The sequence below is a fragment of the Chrysochloris asiatica genome, unplaced genomic scaffold (genome assembly GCF_000296735.1).
Source record: "Chrysochloris asiatica unplaced genomic scaffold, ChrAsi1.0 scaffold00132, whole genome shotgun sequence".
NCBI lineage: Eukaryota > Metazoa > Chordata > Mammalia > Afrosoricida > Chrysochloridae > Chrysochloris > Chrysochloris asiatica.
Genome location: NW_006408650.1, coordinates 6220394 through 6236461, shown reverse-complemented (window position 1 = coordinate 6236461; position 16068 = coordinate 6220394). Strand labels below are relative to the sequence as shown.

General features: G+C 56.4%; 2 protein-coding genes across 2 annotated transcripts in view; one reads left to right on the top strand and one right to left on the bottom strand.

Moving 5' to 3' along the window:
• The first annotated feature begins 8945 nt into the window (after positions 1-8945).
• Positions 8946-11582, top strand: SPHK1 (sphingosine kinase 1). The gene is made up of 6 exons (XM_006869665.1): positions 8946-9009; positions 9269-9472; positions 9856-10017; positions 10104-10198; positions 10275-10390; positions 10802-11582. Exons 1-6 carry the CDS (start codon positions 8946-8948, stop codon positions 11580-11582), a joined length of 1422 nt encoding a protein of 473 aa, XP_006869727.1.
• A 2183-nt stretch (positions 11583-13765) lies between these two features.
• UBE2O (ubiquitin-conjugating enzyme E2O) overlaps positions 13766-16068 on the bottom strand; it is a 60996-nt gene continuing 58693 nt past the window's right edge. The window contains exons 16-18 of the mRNA XM_006869551.1: positions 14780-14983; positions 14646-14703; positions 13766-14540 (exon numbers count right to left, since the gene is read on the bottom strand). Of these exons, the coding sequence (XP_006869613.1) occupies positions 13870-14540; positions 14646-14703; positions 14780-14983 (933 nt within the window). The 3' untranslated portion in view covers positions 13766-13869. The remainder of the gene's footprint in view (positions 14541-14645; positions 14704-14779; positions 14984-16068) is intronic.

Sequence of the window (16068 nt, the reverse complement as noted above, 5' to 3'; positions counted from 1 at the left end):
GCAGTCCTGTGGGGTCAGCTCACAGAGGCCTTTGGCCATGCGTGTGGCACGTGTGGTGAGAGGTGACGATGGCATCGCGAAAGCCCGTGCTGCGCTGCCATAAGTTAAGTGACCAGGATCACATCTGGCATTTGACCTTCAGAAGAGCCTCCAGGGAAAAGAAATTTCTATTTTTGGATATAGGTCATGAACATCAGGAGCAGGCAAGCCTGGCTCCTGGTTCTGTGTGAGCTGTCTACAGCTTGGCCAAGTGGAGTGCCCCAGTCCTGCCTCCCCCACCAAAAAATGGGCCTGTATTTGAGCTGCTGAAACAAACAAGGGACACCTCCCTGGGCAGCTGCCAGGGGCCAGCAAGGCTTGAAGAGACATCCCCAAAGGCAGCTGGACATCTTCTGGAACTGGGATAAAGGACTTTGTTGTCTTTCCAAGGCGGATGTGGGCCCACCCTCAGGTGGGTGGAAATAGTCGCAGGCCATTAAAGCAGCATGTTGACCCTGTCCAGCTCACAGTCTGTTTGCTTTGGGAGCCACCCAAGGACACATTTTAGCTTTGGAGAGATGTGAAAGTGGAAAACATTGCAAAACAAAAAACCCCCAGAAGATGGTGTCCACACCCATCCCTGTAGCCTGGACACTGCGCTGTTGCAAGATAAAAGTGGCTGCTTGCTACTCCCAGGCCAGAAATGCCAGCTCCCCTATCTGGTAGTCCTTCTGGGAATACCTGAGGCATTTTGACACAAGCTTGCCTGCCATTGGAGACGGACTTTTACCAGTCGCTGTGAGTCTTCAAACTAGGATGAATGAGCAAAGATCACAAAGCACCCTTAGGTGCAATGGGGTGAGGAGCTGGGAAAGCGGCCTGCCTCTCCTCTCAGAAGTCACCAGGATGTGGGATTGGATATCTATGCCAGATCTCGCTTTGTACCAACCGGAGCTGATGTCAGCAGGAGCCTGTGGAAGTCTAGTTAGCAACTCTTCCCACTGGCTGTGGTTATCAGTGTGGTTGGCCTGGTCCAGCCTACCCACAGTAGTAAAATCAGCTCAACTGTCAGGTCACGTGACAGGAGCAGGGAGGACCACACACTTCCGGCTGGTATCAGGGGGCCCCCTCAGCTTTGCCACAAGGCCCTTCTGGCAACACGAATGCATGGGGGAATTGTACAGGATGAAATATGGGAAGCTGCTCGGCTCCCCACGCTGTCCTCAGGTGAAAAGGTGGGGTTTTGCAATCCTCTAATTACTGTGTTTAGCAAAGATGACAATTTCTCTTTCTTGGTTGATTTTTAAAAATGGAAACCTATTTTCTGTGCCCGAGCCTTTGGGGATGAGCCAAAGACCATCACAAGTATAGAACCATTTCTGGATTCCACCAGGAGTGTTTTCGACCTTCATCCCAAATGCTTGTTTGGGGGAAGCAAGTTCCAGGGGGTTGATCACTTGGGTAGAACGGAGGAGGCAGGTGTGTAGAAATCAAAAAGGTTCAGGTGCTGAGAAAGGCCACACCCCGGACTCCTTCCTGGATACCCCCACCCCCGCCCCGTGTTGGCAGAATAGTGGCCAGTAGAGGTTCGTGTTGTAATCCTTGGGGCCTGCGTATATGCTACTTAATACATAGGGTGGCCATGAATCAAAATGATTCAAGGCCAACAGGCTTGGTTTTGGGTTCTGACCTGGTTCTGAGAAGTCTTCAGGCAGGAGGCTAGGGATGCAGCCTTGCAGCTGTACTGAGGTTAAGGCACACAGTCAGAGAAAGGGAGAGTTGCTTGGATTGTTTTGTGTGATCATTACGAGTGAAGGGGAATGTAGAAATGGTTGGTGAGGTTAGAAGGTCCTCTAACTGTGGAGGGACAAGAGACTCAAGACAACAGCCCAAAGCTGATCCTTAGGGGGTGGAGGTCAGGCTTCCCCCCTCCCCACCCCTTCCCCCACCCCCGCCTACAGGGAGACACTCAATTCTCACTTTGTGGGTCAGCTCACCTACTGTGTAGGCACCTTGCTCCATGGGCTGGGAAGTCCAGTGTGCCGCCTCACACAAACATCCTAGGTCTGAGACCGATATTTCTGGGCTACTTGTCCTCACTATCTTGTACCATCTCCACAATCACAGCTCTGTTTGTGTCTCCTGGGCCTAAGAGGTTTTCAGCAAAAGGACCCTGGGTTCAAGGGATACACTCTGTTCTTGGTGATGGGGAGTTCTCCCTTTCTGCCTCTGGGCTGACTTATTTTAAGCCTAGAGGGATGACAAAACTAATCAATTCCCTAGTTAGGTTCCATACACTTTACAAGGGAGGTGGTGGTTGTTAAGTACCTTCGTGTCAGTTCTATGTAGAGTTTTTCAAAGAGTGACTGATGGGTTTGAACCACCAACCTTGTGGTTAGCAGCCCAGTGCTTAGCCTACAGCACCATACAAGCTACCTTATTTGTATGAGGGGGCTTCAACTAATTTGTGGGGAAATACCATTATTTTATTTTATTTTTAAAGTTTTTATTGTGAATTGAGTGAAAGTTTACAGGGCAGATCATCAGTTTCACATTCAACAAATCATACACCTTGTTTCATTACAATGATTATAATCCCCTCAATAGTACTTTTATTCATTTTAGTTTAGTTTTTTTTTTAACACTCAGGCAAATATAATAATTTAAACTACCAAAGGGCACATTCTGCAAGCCTGCCTCCTGGCCACCAGCTCTCAGTCCCTCTCTTTCCATGAATCCAGAGTCCTCAGCTGCTCCCTCTCTCCATGTCCCCATCTCTGCCTCCATCTCTGGTGTCACTGTTTCTCTGGACAGGGTCCTGCATTCCACTTGTGCTCTTCTCCCTTGATGGTCCTAGGGTCCTTTATCTTTTCATTTCATTTCCCATGAGTGTTTTGAAGCCTGTTTGTATTATTAGCAAGCTGTCCAGTCCTCTTGGTGGGCCACAAGCACCTTAGTTTCATAGTCCCACCCAGTCTTTTGGTGGGAGTTACAAGACCATGGTAAGAAAGGTCATCTAAAAGAAATCGGCTACACCCACAGGCAGAAACGGAGACAGAGATGTGACCACGGTCACGGAGGCCGGAGAACGTGAGAGAAGTTTGAAGATTCTGTGCAGCTGGTTGAGCTCCTGGTTGGTGCTAACAATTAACACACTCGACTATGAACTGAAAAGTTGAAGGTTTGAGTCCACCCAGAAGCACCTTCAAAGAAAGGCTTGATGATCTACCTCTAAAAAAAACAACCCATTGAAACTCTGTGGGGCACAGTTCTACTCTGACTCACATGGATTTCCATGTGCTGGAATTGATTTGACAGCAGTTAGATACACTGCCGACTTTGAAGGCAGAAGGAGAGGCCCCAAGTCAAGGAAAGTAAATAACCTCTGTTGTTGTTGTTGTTAAGTGCCATCGAGTCGGTTCTGACTCATAGCGACCCTGTATAGGGTTTCCAAGGAGCTGCCGGTAAGCCTGAACTGCCCACCTTGAGGTTCAAACTGACTTTTGCAGTGCGGCACATTAACTCACAGCACCACACCAGGACGCCATACAGCAGCAATAGGAACCTAACGTACCATTCAGCGCAAAACTCAGCTTTATGCTTTCAATGACTGCGGCATAAAGCCATCTGCTCAGGAAACCAAGAGGGCCGTGAGTCAGGCAGCAGCATGAGAACTGAAGATCAAGGTACCTGGAGCAGTGTGGGCTCTTGGGCTGAAGAAGGCTGGCTGTCAGTGCAAATGAAACTCCTCCCAAGAGGACAGCCTGACAAAGGTGAGAGAGGTGCTAGGGTTGTCTGCCAGCCCCCATCCTTCCTCTGCTCACAGCAGCATGCACTATTCCTTTTTTAATGATTAAAAATAGGTAATATCAATACTTATTGAGAGGAAGCAACTGCCCAGCCAGTAATTACATTTCTTAGTCCCTCTTGTGTCTGGGTGTGCCCATGTCCTAAGTATTGCCAATGCAAGGTGAGTAGAAGTGATATCTAGCAGGCCAAAGGTTTCAGATGTGATCGTGTCTTGTCTCTTTGCTCCTTACTGCTGAACATAAAGAATTGAGAGCTGAGAGCAGAGAGTTGTGACTCAAGATGAAAATGGATGGGCCCTGAACCAACACGTGACAGAAAACTTCCCAACAACCAGAAACAACTACATGGACTAATATATAAGAAATAAACTAGTATTTGATACACCTTTGGGAAAAAAATATGAATGCACACTAAGGGCCTGGTAGCCTAGTGGATTTTGAGCTGGGTTGTACACCGAAAGGGCAGCAGTTCAAATCCACCAGCTGCTCCGTGGGAGAAAGATGAGGCTTTCTGCTCCCATAAAGATATACTATGAATCAGAACTGCTTCGATGGCACACCACCACCACCACCATCACTACCAAGGGCCTAACAGAATTCCTGGGTGGCACATACAGTTAGTAAGTTATTGACTACTAGATGAAAGGTTGACGGTTCAAGCCCACCCAGAGGTGGTGCCTTGGAAGATAGGCCTTCTTCTGAAAGAGCACAGCTTTGAAAATCCTATAGAGCAGTTCGACTCTGTGCATGTGGGGCGATCAGGGATCCGACTCAGCTCACAGGCTGGCAACAATATGATCTTAGTAAAGGACTGCTGCCCCTCCAAGACTCACTTATGCTTGAAAAAGCGCATGTCCACAGAGGGTCAAGCAAACCTTCAGAGGGGAATCTCCAGGTGAAGTGAAAGTCTATAGGCCCTGGGTTGGGACAGGTACCGCTGTCCAAGCCCCTGGTCCTGAGAAAGTCTGGCTGAGAGCTCTCCAGCCAGGAGGTGGGAGACGCTACAGACTGGAGAGACGTGAAACTCACATCTTCCCAGTGGAATGGGCGAAGAGGCCTTCACCAGGGATTGCAAACTCCAAGGCCTTTGGATGTCGGCAGGCAGCTGGAGATATGGAGTATGTCTAAAACGGTTTGGTCCTCACACTGAGAAAACTTTTGGAAGCGAATTACTCTGAAATGTAGGTTGGAGGTACTGGTGTAGGCAGCAGAGGCCAGAGGCCCTGAGGGACACCTGGGTCCCTAGCTTCAGCAAGGACACCTGGGAGGTCAGCTGGAGGCCTCCCAAATAGGATCACCAAACCACAACAGCTGAACCACTGCCGAAAAACAAAAACTTGTGTGAAATATTCATCGTCAAACACTTCTGGTGAGCAGCCAAGAATCCTGTGTGACCAGTCTGTATTTAAAGCTCCTCACAGGTGGCATGTGTCTGGGAACCAGGTCACTGTTGGGGTGGTACACACCCCAGTACCTGGCATGGTCATCCTCGAAACCGCATTGAAGAAAATCGGAGTCGAAAGCCACATCTGGGCTGAGCACCTCACCGTCCCTGTCCCTACCTCCTCCAGGCAGCAAAGGACCAGAAAAAGGATCAGCACTTGAGGTCACAGGAGGCGGCCTACTGCAGTCTAAGTGCAGTCGTTTCCAACCCATAGCGACTCTGTCTAGGGTTTCCTAGAAGCAGCTGGTGGGCTTGAACCACCGACCTTGTGGTTCCAGTTGACCGTATGGTCCAGTGCATTATCATGCAGTGCAGTGCAGTGCAGTACCACCCCAGGACTTCACAGGAGGCGGGGAGACTCTAGAGGCTCTGCAATTTGGAAGCTAAAGTCTTCCAGGGAAGACAGCTTCAGGGGAGGGTGGTGGAGTGGTGGAGTCAGTTCAGATTAATAGCCGCCCTGTATAGGGTTTCGAGAGCAGAAAGCTTCATCTTTCTCCCAAGGAAAGGCTGGTAATTTCGAACTGCTGAGCTTAAAGTTAGCAGCCTGAGTCACAGCCACTACGCTACCAGAGCTCCAGGAAGGGTGAGATGGCAGAAATCTAATAAAAGCAAGACTTGCCACCTGGCAGCCTTGACGCTTGGTGAATGAATGAAAAGGACCCTCAGGTGTGTCTCCCTGGAGGAGGCTGAGGTTGGCTCAAGTCAGCTGCCCAGGCCTACAGTGAATCTCACTGGGCACAGTGGCTGCTTACTGAATTGGGGCCTGGAGAGTGAGACTTGGCAATGAGGAATCCATCGGCCTCCACTTCCTGGTTGAAACCTCAGGAACTCATCACATCAGGCCAATATCAACCGAAACTCAGGGAGACATCTGGGCCCTGGAGCTGTCTGGCAGGACTCAAGAGAGTTGGGGGGCTTCCCAGTCTGGGGTCAGAACTCCTTGTCTGTCGCAAACTGCTTGAGCAAGACTTTTCACCTCTGGGGGTTTCGGTTCCCCAAACTGTCAACCCGGGAGAAGCATTTTGCCCAATCCTGTCTCTTGGGCCAGGGGTGCTGATGAGGAATCAGTTTCTGGAGATCAGAGAATACACTTTAGAAAGAAGGCGGAATGGAAGACTCTCTGACCCTGAGAGATGCAGTGGAGGGCAGGGGAGGGGGTGTTGGACCGCAGGAATGAGGGGGGGGGGCAGGACAGAGGCGCAGTGGAGGTGAGGGGGCAAGAGGCGAGGCAAGGAGAAGACAGAGAATCCATTGTGTGAACGGAACCAGGGCCAGAGAACTCACCCTCCCTTCCATAAGCTCCCCCCTTGCCCCCCACACTCAGGCTGCACCCGCCTCCCCTCCTGTGGCCAACCCCGCCTTGCCTGGAGGGTTACAAGGGAAGAAACGATACCCGAGATCCTGTGAACTTTCTCACCAAGGACTCCCGCACAGGCAGGCTTCCCTTCTCCACGACTCAGTTTCCCTTTAAAAAGCCCCAAGGATTTCAGGCCTGACCGAAATGCCCTAAATGGATGAGATCCTCCGGCAAAGAACACCCATGAATTCTTTGTGGGAAACGGTGGCACTTCAAGCCGCGCAGGGCAGAAGTGTCCTTGAGTGGTGGCAAAGGAGACGAGGTCACCCAGGCCGGTGTCAGCTCTCCCTGCACCCCCACCCCCAGCTGAGAACTCTCCCCTACCCTGCATTCTAGGCGCTAAAGCTGTGACCTCGACTACTCCGCTCCTGCATCTGGGAAAGGAAAGGGACGGGAGGGACCGAGCTGGGATCCAGCCCCCGACTCTCGCGCGGAGCCCCCTCCCTCCGCCGCGGCCCGTATCTCGTGACCGCGGTACTGCGGCGGCAGCGTTGCCCTCCTCCGCCCCCATCGGATTCCTGGGGAACTGGGGGCCAGGGGTGCGGAACCTGACCTGGGCGGGCCAGCGTGGGCTGCGGCGCTGGGAGGGGTGATGGGGCCCCCGTTCCCTCCCCTCAGTCTTTGCTTCCTTGAGTTTTTGGACCCTTGAGCGTGTCGCTGAGTCACCTTCCCGGAATGCGCCCGGGACGCTCCAGACCCAGCCGGGGGACCGCGCAGGGCGGAGGCGCGCACCGCTGGGACGCGCACGGAGTAGCCGGCCGGGATTGGCTATGCCCAACGTGCGCCCTAGACTCGGGAACCCGGGACCCTACTCCGCTCCCAAATGTTGAGAAATGAGGTCGGGTTGCCTGGGTCCTCCGTTGAGAAGATACTGCGGAGGCGTGCCGGGATTAGGCAGACGCTCTGCTAACCAGCTCCGCGCTCCTCTCGGACCTGCCTCTTCTCGACTTGGTGGAGGGGTGCGGAGGAGAGAGGTGTGTGTTGTGGGTGGGGGGCAGTCCGGCCGGGCCCGAGCCACTGCCACTTCTGCCCTCTGCAGGGGTTGGTGCTTCTAACATTGGCCCTACCTGCTCCGGTCACCTAATTGGCCTTGGCAACTTTCTCCTTCCGTCTCTGCAAATCGACCACCAAGGGTTTCACTCCAGAGATGGTCGTGGACACATCACACACACACCCCACCCCACCCCACCCCACCCTCCACTAGAGAGCACCTCCGGGCCGCGTTTACATCTCCCCTAGGGGCGGTGGGGAGACCCGTCCCACAAACTTTGCTGTTTAGTCCATACTGGCCATTCCCGATCCCGACCCCCCTCCAGGGCCTGTCCACACCAGCAGGTTCCTCTTCCTGGGTCGCCCGCTGCGTGGCAGCTTCTCTGACCCAGGGGACCTCGAGGGTGCCCGTTGGGGAAATTATTCAATTTCTGAGGGCCCTGACAAGCCCCTTCTGCCAGGCTGCGTCCGGGATGAGAGCCTGGCTGCCCCCAGTTCGGTGACTAGACGGTAGAGCTGCAGCGCCAGCGAAATAAAAATAGCGCTCCGCTGTAAAGCGAGGCGGGGGCGGGCGCGGAGGGGTCCCGGTGGTTGACCGGTATGCAGCCCCGGGCCGGGGAGGGGCGCCGCATCTAGCGGCGCGAGGCTAGGTGTAGCCCAGGGGCGCCCCTAGCCTGGTCTGTGCTGTGCGCTCATCCCTCACCCCAGACATTGAATTTGCTGCGCGCCACTCCCAGCCGCTTAGTCCGAGCGGTGGGCTAGCGGCTGCATGCTGGGATCCTGAGAGCCCCAGAGCTTGGCCCGGCCCGAAGGCGGAGCTGGGCGGGCATTGCAGTCAGGTCCGCCCCTGGGAGCGCGGGGGCGTGGCCAGGCCGGCGCGCAGCCACCGCGCCCTCCTCCGCCGACGCTTGGCGGCCAAGTTGAGCGAAAAGTTCAAAGCCGGAGGGAGAAAGGCCAGAGTCTGAGCCAGCTCGGGGCTCCGGTGGTGCCTTAGACGCGGGGCTGAGCCGGAACGAGGTTCGTTCCAACTCAGGCCAACAGAGGGAACGGCCAGTCGGACCGGTTGGGTCGCGACTCCTGCCTCCGCCACTCGCAGCTCCCGGGAGGCCGCCCCCGCAGATCCCCGGGAACTGGGCCGCGTGCCGCGCCCCCTTCACATCAGTCGACGTTCGGCGAGAGCAGGCGGCAGGCGTGCGGCCCGGGCCTGGCGCTCACGCGATTCGGGCGCTATTTCCCCCAGTGCAGCGCGTGGCCAGGCGGAGCGGGGCGCCTGGAGGCATGCGGGCCGTCCCGGTGGTTCAGACGCTCCGGGCGGGGTCCGAGTTGAATCGGGGTGGGATTGCTCACGCGAACTCGGTGCCTCGCGATGTCCGCGCAAGTTCTGGGATTTTTACGCAACTGGGCCCCCTTGCCCCTGGCAGCCCCGCGGGGTGAGCAGCTGGGTCGAGGGATGGAACCACCGGACCCTGACTCATCCGTTGGGCGTGAACCCGGGGCCCGAGAAAGGAAAGTCTCCAGGAAGAGACCCTCCGCTTCAGAGGATGGGGGCTGGGTCTCTGGACCGGGGCACTGTTGGTGCCGTTGGCTCTTGGCTCTCAGGATCCCTCTGAAAACTGGGTCAGCGGTTATCCCCACCTCGGGGAGTCGCGGCCCCGGCCTCCACCAGCGCCGTCTCCTCTTCTTCCTTAGATTTGGCAGCCGCAGGGAATGACGCGGGCGCCCCGACAGCCTCGGCCCGGGGCGGGGAGGGCGAGCCCTATAACCAGTCCCGAGACGCCCGCCTGGGCTGCACCGATAAGGAGCTGAAAGCAGGAGCTGCTGCCAACGACAGCGCCCCGACAGCGCTGGGGACCCCCTGGCAGAGGAAGGCGTGGGTCGAGGTTATGGACCCAGGTTGGTGGGGGCTAGGGAAGAACTGTGGGCGGGAGCCCTCTCACTTCTTCCCCTCGCCTCTAAGGGTGGCCTGGGGCTAGTTGGAGGAGGGAATAGGTCTGGGGAGACTCTTGGAGAAACAATTTCTACCAGGCAGCAGCGAAGCGGCGGGCCTAGAGCCGAGCAGGGACAGGGCTAGCCGGCCTCTTGCTGCTGTGTTCGCCGGCCCGCGGGCGCGGGCTCCACCCTCTCCATGGGCCCCTGTTTTCTTAGCCAGACTCACAGCTGGTTCCTTTACCCGGGTGTTGCAGGCAGAGCCCCTGCTGCCATCCTCAGCCCCCTACTGGGCCCCCTACTGGCCAGATGGGGACATGGCCTCTGGTCTCTGTGGTTTGTTTGCACAGCTGAGAGCCCTCCGTCTCCCCTGGGCCGGATCCCAAATCCCTGCCGTGTGCTGGTGCTGCTGAACCCGAGAGGCGGCAAGGGCAAAGCACTGCAGCTGTTCAGGAGCCATGTACAGCCCCTGCTGACCCAGGCTGATGTGTCCTTTACGCTGATGCTCACTGGTGAGTGCCATGTATTGTCCCCAGAGCGAGCGGGCTGGGGTGCAGGAAGGACCCTGCTCAGACCTGACAGCAGAGCCTCCCGGCAGAACACCGAAACCATGCTCGGGAGCTAGTGCGTGTGGAGGAGCTGGGCCGCTGGGACGTGCTGGTGGTCATGTCTGGGGACGGGCTGATGCACGAGGTAAGGCAGCTGAGTGGGGCCCTGGGTGTGTGTGGGGAGGGGTGTGAGTCTCCCCTGAGGCACCCTGCTCCCACAGGTGGTGAATGGACTCATGGAAAGGCCTGACTGGGAGACGGCCATCCGGAAACCCCTGTGTAGCCTCCCTGCTGGCTCTGCCAATGCGATAGCTGCCTCAGTGAACCATTATTCAGGGTGAGTGTCCCAGACCAGAGTGGCCTTGGTGTCCTGTGTGCCACTCTACCCGCTTGTCTTACAGTTCTTTTCAAACCAAACCCGGTGCCTTGGAGTTGATGATCTCTGAGGCTCAGAGTAGAATTAGGTGCCGCCATAAGGCTGAGATTTTGGAAGCAGATTGCCAGGCGTTTCTTCCAAGGCACTTCTGGGGGTGGGGGGCAGGTTGGAAGTAGCAGGCTTTAGTTAGTGGCAGAGCATTTCACAGTTGGTGCCACCTAGGGAGTTCCAGTCCCTTCTCTGAGAGCCCCCTGGTGGCTCCACCTGTCTCTGTTCTTACCAGCAGCCCAGAGACCAAGCATTGCGTTGCCTGCGATGGCTCTCTAGGATGAGGATGAGAAAGGAAACATCTGTGCTCCATCTACCTTGCAGGTATCAGCAGGTGACTAACGAGGAGCTCTTGACGAACTGCACACTCCTGTTGTGCCGCCGGCTGCTGGTACCCATGAACCTGCTGTCTCTGCACACAGCCTCGGGGCTGCGCCTCTTCTCTGTGCTCAGCCTGGCCTGGGGTTTCATCGCAGACGTGGACCTGGAGAGCGAGAAGTATCGACTCCTAGGCGAGATACGCTTCACCCTAGGTACCTTCCTGCGTCTGGCCTCCCTGCGCACCTACCAGGGCCGGCTGGCCTACCTACCAGCCGGAGGGGCCATCTCTAGGATGTCCACCTCCCCTCCTCTGGACCACAGGGGCCCCGTGAACTCACTCCTGGTGCCGCTGGACCAGCCGGTGCCCACCAACTGGACGGTGGTGCCTGAGCAGGACTTCATCCTGGTGTTGGTACTGCTGCACTCCCACCTGGGCAGTGACATGTTCGCGGCCCCCATGAACCGCTGCGAGGCTGGAGTCATGCACCTGTTCTACATGCGGGCTGGTGTGTCCCGGGCCACGCTGCTGCGGCTCTTCCTAGCCATGGAAAAGGGCAGGCACATGGATTACAACTGTCCCTACCTGGTGTACATGCCCGTGGTGGCCTTCCGCCTGGAGCCCAAGGACGGGGGTGGCGTTTTTACTGTGGACGGGGAGCTGATGGCCAGCGAGGCAGTGCAGGGCCAGGTGCACCCAGACTATTGCAGGTTGGTCAGCGGCTGCTCGGAGACCTTGCCCAGCCAGCAGCCTCCACCGCCGCCAGAACCACAGGAGTCCTTGTGACTTGGCAGGCTGTGCTAGGCCTTTGTGAACTGCAAGCCCACTCTGCAGTTGACTAGGGCCTGACCTCCCTGTCCCCTCCACCCGCCTCCCAAATTGGAGGACCTGCCTCAGTTCACATGAGAAGGAGAAAGAGGGACCCTTGGAGGGTGGTGAAGACTGCCATGGAAAGGCAGACTGCCCACCAAGGCCCAATGAGCCTGGGCCTGGAGTCCAGCTGGCTGGGTCCAGCTGTGGTAGAAGCTCTTCCATCTTGTCCAGCAAGCCTCATACAATGAGTCAAATCCAATAAAGTTCATCCTGTCCTGAGGGCTGGAGAATGATGGTTAACCACTTCCAGTGGTGTTGGCCCCATCTCCCCTCAGGTCTAGCGGAAGCTGTTGTGCTTGATCCATCGCCTCACTCTATAAATGGGGAAACTGAGGCTCGGTGCCACCTGCGTCTTGCCAGCTTGTGTGGATACTAACTTAGCAGGAAAGGGAACACAGGCTCCGAGTGAAAAGGCAGATGACAGGAAGCAGGGAGGGCAGATGCTAGGCTCCCAACCAGGGCAACTGTTTTGGCCTAAAGCCCAGGGCACAGTATCTGCTAGATGCTAGGCTGGCTGCACTCCGGCAGGCAGCTGGAAGGGGCAGAACAGGCTTGACTTGTCAATTCTAGTCCCACAGTGACTACAGCTGCTGGGTGGCAGCCACAGTTAAGGTTCGCCTCTTTGAGGGCAAACCTGCCTCAGAGGTGGAGGGGGTGCTCTCCTAGCCCTAGATCCTGGGACTAGAAATGCAGACGGCCTTGAAGCAGATCAGACAAGGAAGATGTCTGCAAGGACCCTTACCCCACAGCCCGGCTAGGGAAACTGTGCTCCCCCGCCACACATCTTCCCCGGCCACGGGGTCTGAGGGAAGCTTAGCACAGAGGCCTTGAGAAGAAGGTAGGCCACGCAGCCCAGGCGAATGGCAGAGGCAGGTTTAATGGTATCACTGTCTTGTTTGTACATTTGTAATGAAAGCCAAACAAACAAACAAAAAAAATGCAGGTAAAAAAAAGTTCATCACACCGCACTTTGTACTTTATACAGAGACTGTAAGCAGGAGGCATTCAGATCTCCACGCAACGACACTCTCAGAAGCACAGGCCCTCCCATCTCTCACTCCCGGGGCTTCTCCAGCCAGCTCCCGACTGGGTTTCGAGTGCCTGGGCCCCCCGGCCAGGGCGGTACAGCGCAGGTGTGGGGCCAGTTTAAGGCCAACGAGACGCAGCATGCTTTGGCTTTTTGTGTCTTTTTTTCCCTAACAGATACATTTTTGTTCTTGAGATTTTGTCTTTCCACTTTAAATATTACAGACCCCAAAATGACACAGCTGCACCGTGCTTGACAGCAATCTCCGAACCTGGAGCTTCAGGTTACTCAAAGCTTAGAAAACTTGTCAAGCTCGCCTGGTCTCCACTGGCCACCTCTCTCCGGGTGGAGTTGGCAGAATTTGGAAGCCAAGGGCTGAGAGGATGCCTCCCTCCCACTCGGGGGGAAAGGTGGCTCTGTGTTCTGTGAGCACCTCCCCTGGGCACCATCAGAGAGCAGAGGAGCAGAGTCCTGGGCCCTAGCACTCACCCTGGCTCAGCGCTGCTGCTCCTGTCTGGCCGCCCCCCGCCCCCCAGGCCCTGAGATGCGGTTGAGCCAGCACTGCCCAGTTCCCGAGAGTGGGCAGGAGGGCGGGAAGAGCAAGGCACCTACTTGCAGTCTCTCCCAGCAGCTCCCAGGCCCCCCACCCAACGTCCTGGGGACCTCCTGAACCAAGCCTGCCCAGATTCTGAGAGCACATCCAAACAGGCCAGAGTCAGCAGAGAGCCAAGGGCAGCTGCTATGACTCCCAGGGGACAGCGTCGATGTTGGGGACCAGGGGCAGAGAACCGGGGGAAGCTACAGTTGAGTTGAAGGGGGAGGTTGGTTCTATTGGGGGGGGGATTGGAACAGCCAACACTTCATGCAAGACACATCCACTTGTCCTGCATCGCTGGGTCCAGAGCCAGCGGCAGGCCCTGGGGCCCCCAACCTTTGACCAGAGAGGGGCAATTTGGCTGAGGTGCAGCACAGGGTTCAAACTTCCTTTGACACGGAGACCTGCCTGTTCAAAGATTGCTTCGGAATCGAAACTGCAGCATCTCAAGAAATTTCTTGCAGTTCAGCATCAGGCTAGCATTGGGGAAGGGGAATGGGCAGAGGAGGCTCCAGAAGGGGGGCCCAGGCAGCAGCTGGCCTCTCCCCACCGAGTGACTCAGTCCTTGAGGCTGACAGCTATTTGTTCTCTGTGCTCTCAGACATGCCCGCCTCTATCAGGGCTGCCCGGAACTGTGTCAGAACACCCCGGATGCTCTTGATGAAACCCTTGGAGAGCGGGAAGAGGGGGAAGCCAAGGTCAGGGTAGCCGCTTTTCTCCGGCAGGAAGCTCCGGTAGCTCTTCCTCCGCTTCTTTGGTCTGACACTGGGAGGCCCGGCTGTGTCCAGCGCAGTCTCCGAAGTCTGCTCCACGCGGTCCCTGCTGGATGATGGGCCCTGGGCGCCGCCACCCTCTGAGTCTGAACCCTGAGAGGTCTCGTCGGGGGCCAACCCGCCGTCCTCAGGGTCTTCTCGGCCGGAGTCGGAGAGCTCAGCCCCCATGGGTGGCTCTGGAGAGCTGCTGTCCTTGGGGACACCGTTGGGCAGCACCTGGGCCCGCTCCAGCAGTGTGTGCGTCTCCAGCCAGGACTCGATGCGGCTCACCAGTCGCCAGCCTCCGGTGCTAAAGTGCTGCCGGATCTCCTGCTCGAAGACCTCGGGGGGCCGCCGCACCAGCTGGGTCATGGACTGCACCACACGGATCAGCGCCATCTCATTATAGCAGCGGCTGTTCTCATAACCCTCCTGCAGACCCCGGTCACTGTCAAAGCCGGCCTCGTTGTAGTACGGCTCGTTCACCAGGATGAGACCTGCCCGGGGATGGAGGGGAAGGCTGCCTGTCAGGGGAGAAGCCCACCTGGGTAGCCCTGTCCCGCCCACAACTCTCACGGGCCCAGATCCCCCCCTCCCCGTACCTTGGATGGAGATAAGCACCTGGAGAAGGCTGGATTTGCTTGTCCACCTCTCTGTTCCCTGGAAGGACACACAGCATGTTCATACTGTCCCCAGCTGCCACCCACTGCCTCCTCTCCCCCAAGCTGGCCCTCACCTTTCCAATCCAGGTGCCCAGGAGGCTGACGCACACCTTTCCGTTGTCATAAAGGTTGGGGTTCAGGCGGCCACTGCACTGGGAGAGGTAGCAAAAGTGGGGGGGCACAGCCGGGTAGATGTTTGGGAGCTGAATGTCGAACAGGTAGAGGCCGTCCTCATAGGGGGTGCGAGTGGGCCCCTTGATTAGGGCAGAGAAGAGGTCCTTCGGGGGAGGGAGGGACAGGTCAGCATATGGGCACAGTTCACGCTCTCTCAGATGGTGTGTGGCTCGGCGGGGGCAGCACTGTCTCGGGTCTGAGACTAGCAGACCCACCCTGCCACCTTTCAGCCCCATCGGGGACTCAGCACACTGGCTTTATGTCAGCTTTCTCCCCATAAATCATTACATACATATTTACTCCTCAAAAATAATTTATCCCTGAACCCCAACTAGAGAAACAACAGTGACAGCAAATCAGGAGATGAGAGAACGTTCTGGAAGAGTGAGAGTGTACTGGCTTCTCGGGGCCAGGCAGTGGCCTCACAACTAGAAAAAACTGAGGATCTGAAGTCAAGAGGAAATGCTGGAAAACCACCAGAGATACTCTACTCATCAGGGCAATGCTCCACAAATGCCTGTTATCACCAGCGCCAGCAGTGAACAAAACACACATGGACGGGGCCAGCCGGGTGGACAATGTGGTGGCAATGGGGGGGCTGGGAGCTTGCACCAGCCAACAGCTGAATGCAGAGCTGGGGTACCATCACTCGCGTTCCTGCTGGCCCCTTTCCTCCATGTGAGGACAGCAGGACAAGGAGAGGCCTTTTACTCAACCCTGAGGAGCTCCACAAGTGAAGGATTAAAAACCCGAGCACACGGAGCCCAGTGCCGCTCCTGGTCCCTTCTTTTCTCCGGCCTTTCCAGGGCGGCCCAAGCTGGCGCCGCTGCCTGCCAGCCTCTCACTGAGTGTCTAGCTCAAGTCTGGGGAATAAATGAGGAAAGGACAGTGGAGCAGCAGCCTGTTCTGGGGCCAACTAGGAAGTGCCCATCCCCTCTGGAAACATTCCAGAAAGCCCGGTGATCATGGGGGCTCACTATTCTACAGTTAAAGGGAGTGAACTAGATTAGGCTCATCCTATGGAGCGTCACATACACATCACACGTGTACAGCGGCAAGCTACTGGTACAAAACCACACAACACTCTTCTGTGCTTATGGTGCATGAGACCATGAAAGAATAAAGGTCATGACCCCTGGGGAGCGGTGGGGGCGAGGGAAGACAATGCTACTACATGTTCTCATTTTTC

What these genes read in the sequence shown, in the direction of transcription:
- SPHK1 (XM_006869665.1), top strand. Translation starts at nt 8,946, where the DNA reads ATGTCCGCGCAAGTTCTGGGATTTTTACGCAACTGGGCCCCCTTGCCC. An exon ending in GCCCCTGGCAGCCCCGCGGG is followed by an intron (nt 9,010 to 9,268) that starts GTGAGCAGCTGG and finishes CTTCTTCCTTAG; the next exon opens with ATTTGGCAGCCGCAGGGAAT. An exon ending in GGTCGAGGTTATGGACCCAG is followed by an intron (nt 9,473 to 9,855) that starts GTTGGTGGGGGC and finishes TTGTTTGCACAG; the next exon opens with CTGAGAGCCCTCCGTCTCCC.